Here is a 20,527-nt window from a genome sequence, read left to right as displayed (position 1 = left end):
CTGAGATTAGAACAGAAAAGTGTCTTGGAACCAGCGGGTTTATGAAAGCTGGATAGGGCATTCTAATAATTCATGTTTGTCTGTATGAATACTGCATGGAATTTTTTATGACTTGATTATAAATTGACCCTTTGTCTTAACATTTTTTAAATGTTACATTTTTTTTGGATATCTGCAGTTCTTAATTGGTTCTTTGTAAGATTAATCATTATCAGCCAATTTCCTGTATTTTAAACAGAACATGAATCACAACCAGTCAACATGTGAGCACTGAAAATAATTGAATTCTGACTTCTGTATTGAGAACAGAGTAAAGAAAGTTCAAGTTCACAGAAGTGAATGATTGAAAAGAGGGGAGTGGAATAAACTGTAAAGATTGTAAACTGATAATCAAATGAAAAATGGCTTTTTTCCAGCGTTATTATAAAGATTGTAACAGTAAATAGTAACAATAAATAATTAATGTGAAGTTGAATCAAATATTAAATTCTAGACATTGGCAAATGTACTGTGTCTCAATTTTAAATGTCTTGAATTTATCATTGCATGAGGTAAAGTAAGTACATTTCAATATGCAGAAAAAGTATAAATAATGCCAGATACATTGGAACTTGCTTACTGTAAATATATAAATGTTTGACATACAGCAAGGATTTTATTTAGAAATATACTATTGCATGTGTCAATATGATTTTAAAAATTAAACTCGGTATATAACTAGATAATCGATAGGCTTATTCAGAATAATGGAAACCTCATAATTAGTAGTGGTAGTGTTTTAACAAGTACTGGTGTAGTTTACATTTATTTATTTAGGTGGTATCCATATCTAAAGCAGTTCAAAGTTCATGTATATTTTCACACATCTGAAGTGCTGCCATTTTAAACGGTTTACACAAGTGTACATGTGAAGCAGTGGATGGGCTTTATTGTCAATTGCTGCTACACTGTCTAAAGAAAACTGACAAAATGTAGGGGAACTGTTGCTAAACTGTTCCTACTTGGTGCATTGTCCTACTAGAAATTGTCAGAACACCTTAATGCACCTTGACATAGGTGTCTTAAATACCTAACTGAAATGGAGGGATATTTTTCAAGGAGCAATTCTATTTTTTGGTGTCTTAATAAAGGTGGAGCAAAGTGCTGTTTTAGATTCTACTCCAGAATCTCCTTTAAGTGCTAAGGTGGTTAGATACCTGGGGCCTTATGTATAACACACACTTAAATGTGGCGTACTGACAAAAGTGGAAATGTGCCTACACACAAAAGAATTCAAATGCACAAAACCTTGCATAAGGCAACTTCCATGCACTTCTGCTTCATAAATCCTAGTCAGTGTGAAACGTAATGCTTGGACATGCCCCTGCTGCCCCACCCCAATTCCTACCAGAAATATGTCCTTTGAATATGTAAATAAATATAAATTGCCTCTTACGTGTTTTACAAAAAGACAATGGCAAAAGCATAGAAAAAAAAAACTTTAGCGAATGCAAAGTGGCGGTCATACTCAGCGAAATGGAGGCAAGGAAAAACATACTGTACTTTTTGGTTGCTTAGGCTGTGGAATGAGGAAGTAAAGGGATTTGATGGAATGGTATTCAAAGTTCAAGTTCATAAAGTCTCACAGATGTCAAAGTCGAGGTGAAAAGGCGAGTCGTAGTCCACCGTCAAAGTGTCATTGATGGTTAGTTTGCTAGAGTTTCTCAAATCCCATCCTAACTAAAGTAGTATGTTAATGCTTCACCTTCTATTTGTTTTATGTGTATGAATCACTACGTACTTCTTAACACTAGTCTTAACATTATTTCTATTTATTATCTGTCTTATTTTATGTTCATATATTTTATTACTATTTATATTTTATTGTTTATTGTTTTGTTTTTTTCTTTTATTCTATTATTGTAAAGCACTTTGGCCGCAGCATTACTATGTTGTTTTAAATGTGCTATATAAATAAATGGACATTGACATAGATTTACCAAAGCCTATGAAAAAACTTGTAATCCCGGCCCACCTTAAATCTGTTCACACCTCTCTGTCAGCATCTTTCGAACTGCGAACATCTTGATTCTGTGTCAGACGTTCTTACCACTACAACACCAAAGCAGTCGTATTAGGTGTGTGTCAATGTTGCACACTAATGCAAGTTATTTTTCTGCAGTTATATTCTTGAATAAAAGCACACTTGTTTTGTTATAACTTTTGTGAAAGTGTATATTTGATACTTGTACTTCAGGCTACACACATTATACATTTCATGTTTACATTTTGTCAGTTATTACTAAAACATGAAGAACATTTTTTTTTTTTTAACAATGTGTTTACACAGATTGTTGTAGGCATGGAACACACATGAATGTATGTATTTCAAATGACGATATATTATTTGCATTAAAGCATGTATTAAACATGTGGGGGCACAGTGGTGCAGCGTTAGCGATGAGTGAAGCCCTGTCCAAAGACTGTTCTTGGCTCCCCCATCATTGGGTTGTTCCTGCCTCCTGCAAGATGCTTACTGGGACACGTGACCCTGAATGGAATAATTTAATGCAGCAGTACTGTCTCTGTCAAAAGTACCAACCCCCAATTCGTATCCTTCCATTTCCTTTCTCCACGTAACCAATTGCCACACAGTGAGCTCTGTAATAAATGAAAACCAGTCATAAAATTAGAACGCCAGTTCTTCAAAACTTTTATGGAACATTGAAATATCTTCATTATACATCCATCCAGGGTTGCAGCAGTCCCAGCAAGCATCAAGCATAAGGCAGGAACAATCCCTGGATGGGGCGCCAGCTCATGGTATTTGTATTAGTTTTTTCATTCTGTGTACCGTTATATTGTTACAGAATGATTGCAATCAAATGAATTAAATTTGTAAATGATACAGTTAATTTTGGTGAGAATCTGAAAAAGGGAGATCACACAGAAACCGTAGCACTGCTTTGACGCTGGATGTTGCCAGTTTGCAAAACCGGGCAGAAAATTGCTTACACAAGCAATGAGAATGTGCATGGCTTTAGACAAGGTTTAGTTTTTATGCATCAAAATGTGAGCGTGGAAACGGGCATATGCCCCTGGTGACTGGGCTGGCCCAATCTTATTGTTCTACTGTTCCAAACATTCCATAAATTTATCAGTGATTCTTTGTGGGTAGAGTTGAGGGGGTGGGGAAGATTTCCATTACTGTCAGGATAGAGATGAGATTACCATAAGAGAAATTTGATCATTTACAATTGTTACGTATTTATTGGTATGTTTTTTATCAGTAGAATGAAACAATGCCAGAAAATTGTGCCATTAGGTCCATATTGTCTGGGAAAACAAGCTTTGGAGCCTGTAAACTTTTTTGGGTGATCACTTCATATTCTTTTAAGCTTATTGAAAAAAAGAAGGAAGATTATATGTTTACCCAAATTACCTTTTCCATTGATTGTCTTCATCAGTCAACTTTAAGCACAAAATAGCATTTTTAAAAGTGAAATGAGTTTGGTGTACCATAAACAAACCACCATGTCCTCCATGTAACGTTATTGGTAGACTGTTTTTGAATGTACTTTCTGCTTGGGTTGGCATGTGCATATGAGAGATAAGTAGTTTGTTGTTTTCTCTTGCATCTAAAATCAATGCTCAAACATGATCTACTTGGAGTTCCTGTCTTTGTTCACAGTTTTCCCAAACTGATGATGATAATAATAATAATGCATTTTATTAATACATTGCCTTTCTCATGTTCAAGGCTTCAAGTAAGCATGGGAAAAAATCAGAATGGTTGAGTAGTGCTTGTTACTTAAGTTCCAGTAAACCAAGTCCCAAAAATCTGATGTTTTTAAAAGGCACTAAGATCTTTCTGGTCACCAACATAATGTGTAAGCAGGTCTCTCTAGTATTTTATAAATGACATGAAGCATGATGAGATGTTAATTGCTTAGTCAGCATTTGGAAGATTTATTGAATTCTTTCAGGCAAGTCTGAAAAATAAATATGAGAGTACAACAGCAAATGTAAATACAAAGGAAATAGCAGAGACGTAATATTAAAAATGTCCCAAAAATGAGCAGATTGGTAACAGTGTGACTGTATGTAAATTCAATACAATTTATAATTTCTTAATTAATTTTGAACTTCATTCACATATTTTAGTATGCTACTACTGTGAGTATGTACTAGAATATGTAGTATATCCTCTGATTTAATTGTACTTTGTGTTCTTTCTTGATCACAAACAAAATGATATTTTTGTTGTATTTGCAAGCTCTACTTAGCTATCATTACTTTAAGATATAATTCTGTTAAATTGTTCATATATATCTTCTACCATGCATCAAAATTTTCATTAAATTATTCCTGCCTTCATGAGAGAAATATATTGCAAATTAGTGATATGTCCTCCTTGACCCCCCCCTCCTCAGAGGCATAACATTCATGATGCTTTTTAGCTAATTGAAGATCGTGGTTGCACTGACCTCCTAAAATCCTTGCCTTAATGGAATCATTGTGTTTCAGCTTGATAGGAAGGAGAAGAATTCCTCAGCTGTTCAAGCTTAGTAAGGAAGAATTAATCTTCAGGAGTTCTTAAGACATTTCAGGAATAAGGAAGCTAACCAAAAGACGTCTTACGTCTGGAAAGGGGTTTCTTGCTGTGTTAACATAACTTAACCCTGTTGTGGAAATCCTCATTAAGAGGATATACAGCATACTTATATATCTTGTTTTTAAGCCGTTATTGTGGGCTATTCTTTTTACTAAAGACTTTCTTCATGTTGCCAGTGTAGTTGAATCCAAAGAAATACTTTATTTCTTTTTGTAGTTTGTGTAAATTAATCATTGTTAATAAAATTAAACAAATGAATGCACTTCCATAAATAAGTATCTTTGTTTGGGTTTCCTCTCTGGAGGCTTTCCTTCCACAGTTCAAAGACATTCTTTTGATTAAATTGGTAAACACCCGACTGTGTTGTGAATTTGTGATTGTGATGAGTTCACTTATCTAAATGGTGTATTTGCATTTTTTACAGTCTAAATCAGCTTTAAAAAGTCATTTTTCATATAAGAAATGCAGTGTGTTCTGTTTCATCCATGAGTGTTAAAAAATATTGAGACTTTCACAAAACTTAATAAAAAAGGATTTTAGATGTATATAGTATCAAGTTTAGAAATCATACATGTGAATGGATTATTCATCCTTATAATGTTGTTTTTTATTACTCAGTATTTATAGTATATTACTTTCAGTATAGTGTTTTGAAATAAATACTCTTTCAGAGACATATGAGACACCCATAAAAGACATGTTTTTACGGTCATGAGGAAATGTACATTTGAATTGTGTTTTACTCAAATTATCCTGTATGGCAATTTGGTAAATAGTGAATATGTACAGTATCTCAGAGCACAATCTGTTCCTCATCCCTTCAAGGGAAAAAGAGCCAAGTCTTTATACAACAGACTTCTAAATATCAGTATTTTGTCCAAAATGAATGTGGAATGGGGTCAGGCTAGTTAAGAGCCATTCTTTGCTCAGGGCAATGGCTACTAAAGCTGGCTTTTTTGCATCTGTCTATAACAATGCTGGTCTTTCTCATTTCTGAAAATGACTTCATGGAGATATACAGAAAGAGCATATTCATCTTTGTAAGCATCATAACCATGAGGGGAAGGGGATTGCTGTGGATTGAGCCTGCCGAGAAAAGATATTTTTGCCATTATCTTGGATATTTTTTAGTCAGCGGCATTTGATTTAATTGTATTTCACTTTAAAAGAGCATGAGCATGTGAATTTGTGCTACAGTTCCACATCTGTAAACTAGACCTGTTAATTTCCATTTCTTATTTTATAGTTAACACATTGTGCTAAAATGATTAGCAACTGATAATAATTTTTTTGTAAAAAATTGCATTTTTAGTTGTATATATCATTTTTTAGACATGGTAATATATTTTTAGCACAGCTTATGAGCTAGTGCACATGATTTGTATGGACTATCATAAGGACTGGAGCAGTGAAGTTAGAATTGGTAGTATTATGGTGCAAACAATTCAGATTCAGCAAGTCAAGCTTATTTTCATATGTGCTCAGTGCACTGAAAGTTATTTGTATGTCTCCCCAGAAAAGCTAACAGTAAAACATTACCAATCAATGACAAACACACACAAATATAAATATCATGCAAAAATTACATACAGTTTATACCTATACATGAAAAGATTCGTTTGTGGCAAAAATAAATGTCACCTCACCCCGACCCAAGTATTTCTGTGTTCTGTTTTTTAGTTGCATATTTCTTATACTCAGCAGATTGCACCCAATCTGTAATCAATGGCATCAAAAAACTATTGGTTTGTTCTTTTGAGACATTTTCCAAACCTTTGGAGGTTTTATGATTTTATTTTCTTTTTCAGGAAGTGAGTCATGACAAATGGAATTTAAATAAGGAGATCACTTAGCTAGGGAAAGACTTAGCACTTTTTTACTTTATTTTGACTCCTTGGTTGTAATTGGAGTGTTAGTGAGTCCAGAGGCATTTTCTTGCATGTAAATGGACAAGATGTTCATATCAGAAGTCAATTTTCTGCCCAAATTGTTCTTATCATCATCTATAAATTGTTTCAGCCATTTTCAGAGGTGGTCATTCCCACCCAAGCAGTGGTACTACACCTGCCACATTTCACAAATCAGATTATTTGCTTTGGGTCAGTTATTGCATTTATACAATACAACTCATGTTTGTATCTCATTCTTCATTGATTGGAGGCGCAGAGTGCTCTAGAAGGTTTTTAGTTAAAATACAAGTATAGATTACTTGTTTAGAAGACTAAATCCAATACTCTACAGTCATAATAACCTTTATATGTACACAGTCTTTAAAGCAGTAAATGCTAGAACATGGGCTAATAGAATATGAAAAGCTGAATTATTCTAAAACATTGAACTTGTGGCTAGAAATAATTCACTCCCAATTGTTCATGGTTGCATTTAGTGTAGTTAATTCACCGGGCTTGTAAGAATAAAAGTCAAGACACATTTAATATGTGTACCATCAAATCCAAAACCAAGTATCTTTGGAAATTTAGCACAAATCCAGCTAGCATTTGTTGACGGATGCTCATTCCTGCCAAAATGTCCTGCTGCAGTTCTTTAGCAGTTCAGATAATAACTTCTGTATGGAGGATATTTCAAAAAGCAGCATATGAAAAATTTACATGTGTTGAGATCATGTGTTGAGTGTCCAGCACTGAGTTTGTTCTATGTAGTTGTGACCTGTTCCAATGAACTAAAAAAAAGAAAAAAACAAAACAAAAAAAAACAAAAAAACAAAAGGGTTTTCCACAGAAATTGATGCCTGTGCTTCTGAGAAACTGTAGAGATATTGAAATTTCTTCTTCAATGACATGGAGATAATGGAGATGGTTGGTATTTTTATGACTGAATTCTGTCTCAGAAAAGTTAGATATTCTACTTAACACTACTACCTAGATGTTTAAAAATTTAATACTATATGGATTATATTTTACTTGCTATCTGCTAATATGTGGAATTACCCCATTACTCTGTACTGTTGATTCCAAGTATTTAAACTTATCCACCTTCTCCAACTCCACTCTGTGCATCCTCACCATTCCACTGACCTCCCTCTCATTTACACACATGTATTCTGTCTTGTTCCTACTGACCTTCATTCCTCTCCTCTCTAGAGCATATCTCCACCCCTCCAGGGTCTCCTTAACCTGCTCCCTACTATCGCTACAGATCACAATGTCATCAGCAAACATCATAGTCCATGGGGACTCCTGTCTAATCTCGTCTGTCAACCTGTCCATCACCATTGCAAATAAGAAAGGGCTCAGAGCCATTCGCTGATGTAATCCCACCTCCAACTTGAATGCATTCGTCACTCCTACCGCAGACCTCACCACTGTCACACTTCCCTTGTACATTTCCTGTACAACTCTTACATACTTGTCTGCCACTCCCGACTTCCTCATACAATACCACAGAACCTGTCGAGGCACCCTGTCATTTTTTTTCTCCAGGTCCACAAAGACGCAATGCAACTCTTTCTGGTCTTCTCTAAACTTCTCCATCAACATCCTCAGAACAAACATTGCATCTGTGGTGCTCTTCCTTGGCATGAAACCATACTGCTGATCACTAAACATCACCTCACTTCTTAACCTAGCTTCTACTACTCTTTCCCATAACTTCATGCCGTGGCTTGCTGTTATTTTTTAGTGGCTGTAAGTAATTAGGCTTTCAGTCTTTGTTTCCTATAACTTCTTTTACAGAAGATAGACCATTGCAAGACATTTTATCAAATCCACCAGAAAATGGTTATCACAAACAAAAAGTGTAATACATGATATTTTACAGTGAAATAAATGCTCAAAGAATCTGCAGAGCTTACAGTAGTAGAATGAAAAAGCATATAACTAAATTGGTAGTTTTACTATTGGTCAGTTTCAGGTTAATATTCTGTTACATGTACAGCTTAGAGTTGTGTATGCCAACAAGAAAATAAACGTAATCTTACCCAAGTTTATTTTTACCTCATATACTAGACACATACTATACGCTAGCATTTTTCATAATCTTAGCCACTCGTTCTAAGAACCTAGTTTGCCCATAGTTGTGAATAATCAGTCTGCATTTTACATAGCATACTTTATAAGGTGATTTATAAACAAAAAAAGTAAATACTTCAAAGTTCAAAGTAAATAGATAAAATACAGGGTCTTTCAATAGGTAATAAATTATAAGGAGACAAACTGAGAGCAACTCAGCTTAAGTAACAGGGATTTGACAGTATGTGGGAGTAGATGAGATAACCATATAGTAGAAGTAAATTTGATACAGATAATAACTGGAGAATATGCAGTACTTGCAGATGTATCTGATTGAAAGGGAAGAGGTTGAAATTTACTTTCAAGTTATGACCACTGGTAGTGCTTCACAATAAAAGGCCCAAGTTTGAGACCGAGTGTTTTAGCAACAAAACAAAATGAATGTTGCTGAAGAGTTACATAGCAAGTCTTTATGATTGTGATAACACTATCATAACAGGAATTGTGGGTTATGTAAAGTTGGTCTAAAGCAAGTAATCAAGGGTGTAGAAATTAACAGCTTTGTAAGACATACTACATATGTTAAATAGTTATTTTTTTCAGTATGTTACGCTATGGCAAATTTGGGACCCATCCAGGGATGAATCCTAATGCTGAAGAAGTATGCTCTGACTCTTTCAGATGCAGTAATGGATTAATAATTGTGTGCTCTTTGTGTTAGGTATGTGGGAAATCAGTATAATATAATATAATATAATATAATATAATATAATATAATATGGGTGGCACGGTGGCGCAGTGGTAGCGCTGCTGCCTCGCAGTTAGGAGACCCGGGTTCGCTTCCCGGGTCCTCCCTGCGTGGAGTTTGCATGTTCTCCCCGTGTCTGCGTGGGTTTCCTCCCACAGTCCAAAGACGTGTAGGTTAGGTGGATTGGCGATTCTAAATTTGCCCTAGTATGTGCTTGATGTGTGTGTCCTGCAGTGGGTTGGCACCCTGCCCAGGACTGGTTCCTGCCTTCTGCCCTGTGTTGGCTGGGATTGGCTCCAGCAGACCCGTGACCCTGTTTTCGGTATTCAGCGGGTTAGAAAATGGATGGATGGATGAAAATGGATGGATGGATGGCAGTATATTTAGTATGATGTATATTACCTATTCAGTCAGGATAAGATTTTCTTTAGCTTTCAAGTTATATTTCTATGTTTCAATACGTGCATTGTTTGAATTTACATCCATTGCATCACAGGGTGTTGAGCCCCACATAGCAATAGCAGATAAGTACCATTCTTGAACACCAGTCATTGCAGTGGGCAAAATATAACTCCAAGTAGTCATGTATTTACTGTGCAAGCAATGTTATGTTGGTTACAGATATCATTGTGGACAATTGAACATAAAATTGGTAATCTTTTCTGTTTTTAGGTTATTTTCACTGATTGATTTTTATCAAGGATCCCCTGTAACATATTAAAATATTGACCCTGAAACTGTAAAGCTTACACCCTTATCATTACTCTTGACTTTCAGCCCTTTTTATTTTTAATTTAAGAATGATGCTTGCCGAAGGAACTAAGCATATTTCCATTTCTCATTTGTTTCCTACTAAGTATTTTGAAATGCTGCATTACCTATTTTCCTCTTCCTTTTTATGTTGTAAAGCCCCTTTTCCTAAATCCTTAATGGTTTAATCCAGTTTGTTTCTGTTAACTGTGTGGGATTTAATAAATTTACAGATTTACTATGCTGCTTCGTTCTTTTAAGGACTGTGAGGGGAGGGGAGGTGATGTCACATGATTTGATGAGCTTAGTGCTGCAATTGCAGCTGGCTTGCTGTCTCTCTCTCTCTCTCTCTGTCTCTCTCTCTGTTTTCACCCGCTCACTCTCTCTCTGCTTTTCAGTGGCTCTTAGTGCAGCACTGGTTGCCTTTTAGCCTAAATGGATAATTTAATGAGAGACAGCAGAGACAGGAACCTGAAGTGAGATCCACCCATCTTATTCTTTCTTCTTCTGCCTCCCAATAATGTCCCTTTGTTGTTGTTTCTTTTTCAGAGACTATGGCTCCAAACGAAAATCAGGTAAGAATGTTGAATTCCTAAATGTTTTCCTCTACTTTGCTGATCAACTTTGTGAGCATGAAAGTGTGGGTTGACACAGTGTTGTAGGATTTTTCAACATATGATTTTTCAAATCGGTGATAGGCATTGATTGGCATCTTCAATCTGGTATGTTGATATTTTATTACTTATTTTGGGTAAAATGCTATGTTCAGATTATCTGTTCTCAAGTTAAACACTCTTCCTAAGCATAACAGTTTTTTAAGGTATTGACTATACAGGTTGTGTTTAGTAGTCAGTTTGGCTGTGTAGGATTTTTTGTTCAGGTATGTTTTGCTACTTCTGAATCAGTCTTTTAGTGGTGGTGTAAGGATTTCCTGATCTCATGAACATTATTATCTAATGTAGACTGTGACTGTGTCTCAGACATTAAGATTTCCAAGAGCCGGCTAATAGGTTAAAGAATGTACTGCGTGTTTACTTACACCTGTTACATTAGGTCCTGCTGAAATAATAGGGAAAGCCTGTTATTCTTAAAGAGGCCCATCAGAGACCCTTTTTTCATTTCATTGTTACTGTAATTTCTAAATATTTAAAAACATTAAGATGGGAAATGACCAGGATATTGAAGATTAAATTTTGAGTGCGTAAGAATCCATTATACTGTACCTTTCTATTGCAAGTTCACCCCCTAATATAAATGATACTAGACATTAAGCCCGTTACAATAACGGCGGCTAGAGCAGTAGTGCATAAACATTAATAGGAACAGTCTATATTAAATGGCAAGGGACCTTGACCTTATTCTGTTTGTTGTCATCATTTGTTTGTCAAAAATATTTTTGCAAGAAGCCTCAAATAAAATAATAAAAAAAATAAAATAGAAAAGTATATGAAAATACAGTAAGTATATTTAATATTGCCTTAGTGTAAAACTTTGTAACAATCTGTACTACACAATATCTGAAGAAGATATTTAAAAAAAAATTTCTATTTTTTACCTCATGAAATGTTTCTATAAAATTTCATTATAGACAACATTTTTTGTAAATATTCTGTCTGAGTTTGGCAATAGTTTGCCTTGTTCTGGACCATCTACAACCTTGACAACAACATCTGGAAAACTTCTAACTCTTGATAGTACAACATATAACTGACCGTGGCTAAATACTGGTTCTGGCAAGTAAATGCCATCTTTTTGTAAGGTTTGCTCTTCTGAGTCTTTCTCTTTTAGCGTTTTTCTGACGTTCATTTTCTTTTTCTTCAATCGATCTATTTGCTCGTATTTTTCTTTGTCTTTCAGCCTTTCTTTTGTTAATGTTTACTTGTTGAGCTGACCTTTCTTCCAGGAAATGTTGCTTATATAGGATTTGATTGTCTGTGTCTTTTGTCCTACTTGACGTGTCCTTTTCTTTTGGGTGGGATGTTGTTAGTAGATACGTCTGTAATATTTTCTCTTAAAGTAATACTGGCTTGTATGTGGCTGTAATATGTGTCATTGTATTGTGTGCCTTTAATTTTCTCTCGCAGTAATACTGGTTTGTATTTCCGTAAAATGCCTGTAATTTTCTCTGACAGTAATACTGGCTTTGATGTCCGTAATATGACTTTAATTTTCTGTCACAACATTGGGCAGTCAGCAGAGTGTCCCCAGCAACTGATGTAATGTGTGGCGTGCAGGTGATAATCGTGCCTGTGGCGTCTCCCCAGGAAGTACTGTGCAGTTCCCCAGCAAGTATTTTAATCTGTGGTGGTGTGCAGCTGATTATTGTATGTGTGGCGTCTCCACAGGAACGGATTTTATGTGTGCAGTCACGACTACCCAATCAGCACTCTCCCCAGCAATGATGTCCTTTATTTGCTTAACATGTGCAGCCACGGCTAGGCCATTCACTGTGTGCCCAGCTTCCAGTATGTGTGCTTTATTTGCTTATCATGCGCGGCTGCGGCTAGGCCATTCACTGTGTGCCCAGCTTCCAGTCTGTGTGCGTCCATGGTGCCGTGCACATGGGCAGGTCATGGTGCGTTGTGCGGCGTGGCCCCGCGCATGCGCACTTCACCAGAAGACACACACACATGGACACCTGGATGCACATAGGTTTTATTAAAGAGGATGACTTTTTTTCATATAGTTTACATACATGTAATAGGGTATAATGTAATATAATGTGGGTATAAGCCAATAATCACAAGTTTGCCAGTTTAATACCTCCCTCCAGTTCTTTATGTGAACCCAATAAAGATACTTTGGGTAAAGATATTAAACATGCAAAAAGTCATAATAATTCAAATAATTTTGCCAGATAACCAGGTGATACTGCATACTTCAAAAGTATTACATTATCTAATAAAATATAAAATCATTAAGTACCACAACTCAAAAATTGGATGACATTGTGTGTTTAGCTATTGATGGGTTTGCTGCAATTATTGAAAGTTTTATGTTATCAGTAACTTCAAAGATTAAATATTATATATTTTTATCAGCTGTGGCCAGTGTTAACTTGCCTTGTTTGAATAATACTATTTGCATTTATTTAGCTGAAATCTTTTTTTCAAAATATCTGTCTTTTTGTCTTTCTAACCTGCATATGCCAAATTGGACATGCAGGGTGCCGAGCCTATCCTTGCAGCATCCAGCACAAGACAGTGGCCAACCCTGGATGAGCTGCCAGATGAATGTAAGGACAAAAGCACACACTCACCAAGCACAAACACAATTATGACAATGATATGGATACACAAATATACAGAAATAGCATTTTGTGGGAATTGTGTTAAAGGTGCTGATGTGTATACAGTACATACTGGACATTCTAATAGGTATAGGCAAAACTGACTTCATGGTACTTTATTGGCAGTGTAAAAGGTAGTCTTTTGACACACAATACTTTGTTTTCCTCTATTTGCAGTGCTTGAATGTATGCCTTGCATAATATAAGGTTCTACTGAAAAAAATGGCAAGTTCTCCAGGAGTGGAAACACTGAAAGCAGTATACTGTGGTGGTGATGGTGTTTTTGGTGCTAAAATTTAATGCAGATTTTTTTTGAAAACTGAAGGATTTGTAGAAACAAAAAATGTTAGCTTTTTCAGATTTTTACTGTCCAGTTCAACATTTAAAATAGAATTTCAGCGAATATCAAGTGGAGGCAAAGAAAAATTTACTATTTGTTGGTTTAAACAGTGGTATAAACAACAAAAGGAAGTTAATCGAGTGACATAGCATGTCGGAGAAACTCGAAAGCTCAAGTTCACTAAGTTGCACAGTGCCCAAAATAAAAAAAAAAGTTGTCAGGTATCAAAGTCGCCGTGAAAAGGCGAGTCCTAGCCCACCATCTGAGTGTCATATAAAAGCTCATTAAGGTACAGAGAAAAAAGAAAGGCACACAGTGGGTAAAAAAGCACAAAATATCAACTTTAATCTCAAAATTTCCAGTTTTATTTAATCACGTAGTTTATTTTGTCATTAAAGTAGAACATCATAAACTTAATCTTAAAATTGTATAATTTCTCAAATCCCATTGTAACTAAAGTAGCACGTTAAATGCTTTGTTTTGTATTTTATCTATGTGCTCTATATGTGTGAATCACTACGTGCTTCCGGGCTTTCTCTTCCTCTGACATGACACAGAATCTATTACATTTGTGATATTACAGCTCTCTGAATAATTAAAAAACTGAGATGTATACTATTTTAATTTTCATGATAAGAGGAGTTAAAGCATGTTATTGTTCATGTCTCACACAAGATGAGCGACCTTCGATTAAATACTTTATTGTAGCAGTACTGTCTCTTTCAAACGTACTAACCTCCAATTCCTGTCCTTACTTTTCTTTCTCCAAATACCCAATCGCCATACAATCAGCTCTGTAATAGACGTTAAGCCATCTGTAAGTTTAGAACGCCGATTCGTCAAAACTTTTAAGGAACATTGAAATATCTTCGTAGTACGTGTTTAATTATTCTATCCATCTATCCTTCCAGTGTTGCGTCAGCACCAGCAAGAATACAGCGTGAGGCAGGAACAATTCGTGAACAGAGCGTCAGCAACTCGCAAGTGCTGGCAACGTGTCCTCACGTTTAATTATTAACAATATAGATTATTTAAATGAAGTTAAAGTTTCATCTGAATAATATGATAAACATATTTTGCTGCATTTTATTGTAAAAATGATATCATCATCATATGTAAATACGCGCTTTAGGTTGTGCAATATTATACTGTAACTGTAGTACAAGTTTACAGTGAGGCGATTGTACTTATAAGTACAAAGTGTTCAACAAGGAGCACTTGATGGACTGATTGAGTGCGTTTATAGTTCTTGGGATGAAACTGTTTCTGAACCGCAAGGAAGCGTTTGCCATATGAGTGCAGTTCAATAGACAGAATGGCATGGCAGCATGTGCTTGATGCTGTATACCGACAATTCTTTTTCCGATCAGCTGCTGGATAGCTGTGGTTTAAAGTTAGACACAGTGATGTAAATACTCTGAGTGGTACAGTGAGAGTAATATGGAAAAAGATGATCCGCTGTGGCAACCTCTAATGGGAGCAGCTGAAAGAAGAAGAAGGTGCAGTGAGAGTAACAACACTAAAGCAGTTATGGTATTTGGAACAGTTTGACCATTCTCTGGACCATTATATTGTTACAGGTTAATTACAATCAGATGCATTAAACTAATAAACAATATGAGGTTAATTTCATTGTAAAACCGCGTCTGGGATGTAGATCTAAAAAAGAAAGGTAACCACACAGGAACAGTAGCACTGCTTTGACGCTGGGTGCCGCCAGTCTGCAAAACTGAGCGCTGAACTTGCGTACGCCAGGGTATGAGCTACCGTGGAAATATGTGTGGCTTTACGCCAAGTTTAGGTTTTATACATCGCGATTTGAATGTGAAAACCTTCTTACACAACATTTTTATGCGTACGCACCGTTTATACAAGAGGCCCCCAGGTCAAAATAATCTACCAACATTAAAAAAATGTCAAAAAAAAATATATATATATATATAATATACTGAGTATATTTTATATATACACTATATGTTGGCGTACCTTGCAAAACTGCATGAACCCTTATGGCACAATACAATTCAATACAGGTATGGTGACTACTTTACTCTGATGACTTGCACTGAATGGAGTCAGCATGGGTTGCATAGTCTGGACAAGTAGCAGGCTTCCAAAAGATCATCAGTCATGGTGGAACAGTATAAGATTAATAATCTTCATGTGGGAAAAGGCTGACTCGTTTAAATCAGTAGAGCCTAATAATGTATTCAAGGAGATAGCAGATTTCCTCATGTTTGGGTACTTTTCCTCTGTGAATAAGTTCCAAAACTGTCCATGAGCCCTGGATTTCAGCTGAATTACAACCTGTAATTTCAAAAACTCATCCTCCACTGTAGACGAATTCAGGTGAAACAGTGAATCAACCTCAACATCTTCCCTAAATGGGTCACATATAAATGTAGTGATTGGCTTGAGTAAAGCAAAGTCTTGAAACCGTTTGTCAAAGACTGACAGACAATTTCCAATCTGCTCTATGTAGCACACACTGTCAAGTTCTGCACATGCCTTCCGTTGCATCTCCAGTTCTAATGCGAGGTTTTAGAAGTTCCCCAAATCATGGCACTGCATCTTTGAGAACAGATGTTGCATGTTTTGTTTGAAGGCATTAACTAAGCTGATCATATTGACCATTGTTTTGTCTTTTCCTTGCAGCTCTAAATTAAGCTCTTTCAACATGTTGGTCAGATTTATTAAAAATGCCAAGTCTAGCAGCCACTGATTGTCATTAAGTTGCTTGTATCCTGCATGTTTAATGACAAGGAGAAACTCCTTTATCTCCGGACAGACGTCTTGAAATCTCTGCAAGAATTTCTCCCTACTAAGCCATCTCACATCAGTGTGTAGCAAGAGTAGTTGCAGTTAGCCATGGAACAGTCGTCTTTGAAGAGATCTCTCTTGAATGGAACAGGCAATTTTTGTTGCCACATCCATTATCTCTTTCATGTTTAGCATTTTTGTTGGTGTATTATGCAGTGGTAATTAAGGAAGTCAGGGAAAGCATTATCCTTCCTGCACTTGGCAATAAATCCTTTTGAGTGATCCACCATTGGGGGCACACTGTCTGGTGGTTGACATCAATTTATACACTGGGAGCATGGATTTTCTCGATAAAGTTTTTGAAAGACTGAAAAATGTCTTCTCCCTGCAGGTGTTCTTTCATGGGCAGTATTGTCAACAGCTCCTTTTTTGCAGTCATATCTGTAAACACCATCCGAATATAAATGCACAACTGTGTTGTATTACTTACAGTATGTCCGTAGTCTCGTCTAATTGCAGTGAGATACACTCACAGTACACAATGTCCTTTCAAAGCTGCTGTGTCATATCATCAGCCATTACGTCACAGCACTGTATAACTGTACTTCTTGATAGCTGAAGAGGTTTTATTGAAGATAATATTTCTAGTTTGTTTTTAAAATCTTGAAACAATGAGTCAGCTGCCTCAATGAAGGCCTCTTTTATCATCTCTCCATCCTGGAAGGACTTATGCTTAGTGATGGAGTGACTCACCAGAACGATGCTTCAGTGGCTGCCTTTGCTTTTGGATTCAGTTGAGTGAAAAATGACTGCTGTCCGATTAACTGTAATTTTAGTTCCCTGACCTTTCTCTTTCTCAGCTCGCTTTTCGGATGGAAGTCAGTGTCGTAGTTTTTATGAACAACAACAACATTTATTTATATAGCACATTTTCATACAAATAATGTAGCTCAACGTGCTTTACATGATGAAGAAAAGAGAAATAAAAGACAAAGTAAGAATTAGAATAAGACAACACTGATTAACATAGAATAAGAGTAAGGTCCGATGGCCAGGGAGGACAGAAAAAACAAACCAAAAAAAAACTCCAGATGGCTGGAGAGAAAAAATAAAATCTGCAGGGGTCCCAGGCCTTGGGACCGCCCAGTCTCCTCTGGGCATTCTGCCTAACATAAATGAAACAGTTCTCTTTGTATTTAGGGTTCTCTTGGAAGGACTTGATGATGGTGGTCATGTAGACGTCTGGCTTTTAATCCACCAATGTAGGACATCACGGTGCTTTGATTAGGCGGTGATGGCACAGATCGCCACCACAGAAAACTGGGAAAAGAAACAGAAGAGAGAGTAGGGGTCAGTACTGATTTTAAAGCCACCATGAATAGTTATTATAATGAATTGAATACACAGAGTATCAGTATTAAATGAAGGTGAAGTTATCAGAAAACCATGTTAAAGTAATGTGATTTTAGTAGTTTTTTTAAAGTGCTCCACCGTATCAGCCTGGCAAATTCCTATTGGCAGGCTATTCCAGATTTTAGGTGCATAACAGCAGAAGGCCGCCTCACCACTTTTAAGTTTTGCTCTTGGAATTCTAAGCAGACACTCATTTGAGGAGCTAAGGTTACAATTTGGTATATATGGTGTCAGACACTCCGATATATAAGATGGAAGGAGATTATTTAAGGCTTTGTAAACCATAAGCAGTATTTTAAAGTCGATTCTGAATGACACAGGTAACCAGTGTAGTGACATCAAAACTGGAGAAATGTGCACAGATATTCTTTTCCTAGTTAGGATTCTAGCAGCTGCATTCTGCACTAGTTGCTATACGATTTATGTCTTTTTTGGGTAGTCCTGAGAGGAGTGCGTTACAGTAATCTAGACGACTGAAAACAAAAGCGTGAACTAATTTCTCAGCATCTTTCAATGATATAAGAGGTCTAACTTTTGCTATGTTTCTTAAGTGAAAAAATGCTGTCCTAGTGGTCTGATTAATATGTGATTTAAAATTTAGGTTGCAGTCAACAGTTACCTCTAAGTTCTTTACCTCCGTCTTGACTTTTAATCCTAATACATCAAGTTTATTTCTAATAATCTCATTGTCTCCATTATTGCCAATCACTAAGATTTCTGTTTTCTCTTTATTTAGCTTGAGAAAATTACTATTCATCCAATTAGAAACACAAGTAAGACATTGTTACCTGCCAGGTAGGATTCAAACCAATTTAATACACTGCCAGAGAGGCTCACCCATTGACTAAGGCAATTTCTAAGAATATTGTGATCAATGGTGTCAAATGTGGCACTCAGATCTAAGGATGAGAACAGATAAATGGCCTCTGTCTGCATTTACCCGCAAGTCATTTACTACTTTAACGAGTGCAGTTTCTGTGCTGTGATTTGTTCTAAAACCTGACTGAAATTTATCAATGACAGCATGTTTATTGAGATGGCTATTTAACTGCATAATGACTGCCTTCTCTAAAATTTTACTTAAGAAAGGCAGGTTAGAAATGGGTCTAAAATTTTCAAAAGCAGAGGGGTCAAGATTATTTTTCTTGAGTACAGGTTTAACTACAGCAGTCTTAAGACAGTCTGGGAAGACCCTCATATCTAATGATGAGTTTACAATGTCAAGAATATTATCAATTAGCACACCTGATACTTCTTTGAAAAAAATTGTTGGTATTGGGTTAAGGACACAGGTAGAGGGTCTCAGTTGAGAAATTATTTTGTGTAAATCAGGTAAATCTTTTCTGGTGAAAGAATTTGATTTGTTTATAACGGAGTACTGGGGCTCAGGAGGATCAGCAGTGTTGGGGAGATATACTATATTATTTCTAATATCATTAATTTTTTGATTGAAGAATACAGCAATACCCTCACAGGTTTCACTGGAGGTATTTTGGAGGTATTCCTTTGTGTTACCTGGGTTTAGCAGACGATCAATCGTAGAGAATAAGACTCAGGCATTACTAGCATTGTTATTTATAATCTTAGAGAAATAGCAACGCCTCTCAATATTGACTGTGTTATCGTATTCTGTTATTTTAACCTTCATATTTTTCATAGTGGATAGTTAGTTTAGTTTTCCTCCATTTACACTCAGCTCTACGGCATGTTCTCTTTAAATCAGACACTCTTTGGGTCTTCCATGGTACAGTATAGCAATGCTAGAAGATTTTTTAACTGTCTTTTCAGGTGCAACTATGTCAACAGCAGCTCTTACTTTAGTATTAAATTTTTCCACCTTACTATTTACATTATCCTCGCTATTATAGTTAGTACTATAAATGCACTGATTGCTTAGAATGTTTGTAAGTTTTAAGGCTGCTGATGAATCAAAGAAATGTTTTTTATCAATATGCTTCTGGTGAATGTTTTCTATCATTATTTCTATATTAAATAGTAAAAGAAAATGGTCTGATAAACCAATATCAATGACCTGCTTTACATAAACTTTTAGTCCTTTGGTAATTACTAAGTCTAATGTATGACCTGCCTTATGTGTAGGCTGATTAACGAGCTGTCTCAAATCAAGAGTCCAAGAGGTTCATGAATTTTTACTTTTTGGTCACACTGATTGTCGATATGAAAGTTAAAATCACTGACTATTAAGAGTGTGTCATAATTAAAATTGACATTAAGTCTGAGAATTCCTCAAAGAAAGACGTATTGTATTTAGGAGGTCTGTACTGGATAATACTAGAAAGTGAGAATCTCCATGAATAATAACGGTGAGATACTCAAAGGACTTGAATTTACCAAAACTGACATCTTTACACTTTAACCGGCACAAGTAGATGTTTGCCAAGCCACCACCCTTCTTTCCCTGGCGATCCACTTGAGTAAAACTGTAATCCGGAAGCGCAGATTCAATTAAAACTGCCTTGCCGTCTGAGCTAAGCCACGTTTCACTTAGTGCAATAAAATCAATTTTTCCATCACTAATAAGATTGTTGATAAAAAAAAGTCTTGTTAGTTAATGTTCTAACATTTAATAGTGCCATATTCAATGTTTCAGAGGTGCAGAGCTGAATTCTATGTGCGTTACTGGTGTTTGTTTTGTTAGCGCCGC

At 36.0% G+C, this 20,527-nt stretch overlaps 1 protein-coding gene across 4 annotated transcripts in view; it reads left to right on the top strand.

The window, feature by feature from the left end:
• The window catches only part of sh3pxd2aa (SH3 and PX domains 2Aa), a 363,802-nt gene that overhangs the window by 170,768 nt on the left and 172,507 nt on the right, over positions 1-20,527 (top strand). For all 4 annotated transcript variants that reach the window (XM_039776615.1, XM_039776608.1, XM_039776599.1 and 1 more), the window contains one exon: positions 10,610-10,635. In XM_039776615.1, coding sequence (XP_039632549.1) covers positions 10,610-10,635 — 26 coding nt within the window. The remainder of the gene's footprint in view (positions 1-10,609; positions 10,636-20,527) is intronic.

Source organism: Polypterus senegalus, chromosome 1 (assembly GCF_016835505.1).
Source record: "Polypterus senegalus isolate Bchr_013 chromosome 1, ASM1683550v1, whole genome shotgun sequence".
Lineage (NCBI taxonomy): Eukaryota > Metazoa > Chordata > Cladistia > Polypteriformes > Polypteridae > Polypterus > Polypterus senegalus.
This window is presented reverse-complemented; position numbering and strand designations above follow the sequence as displayed.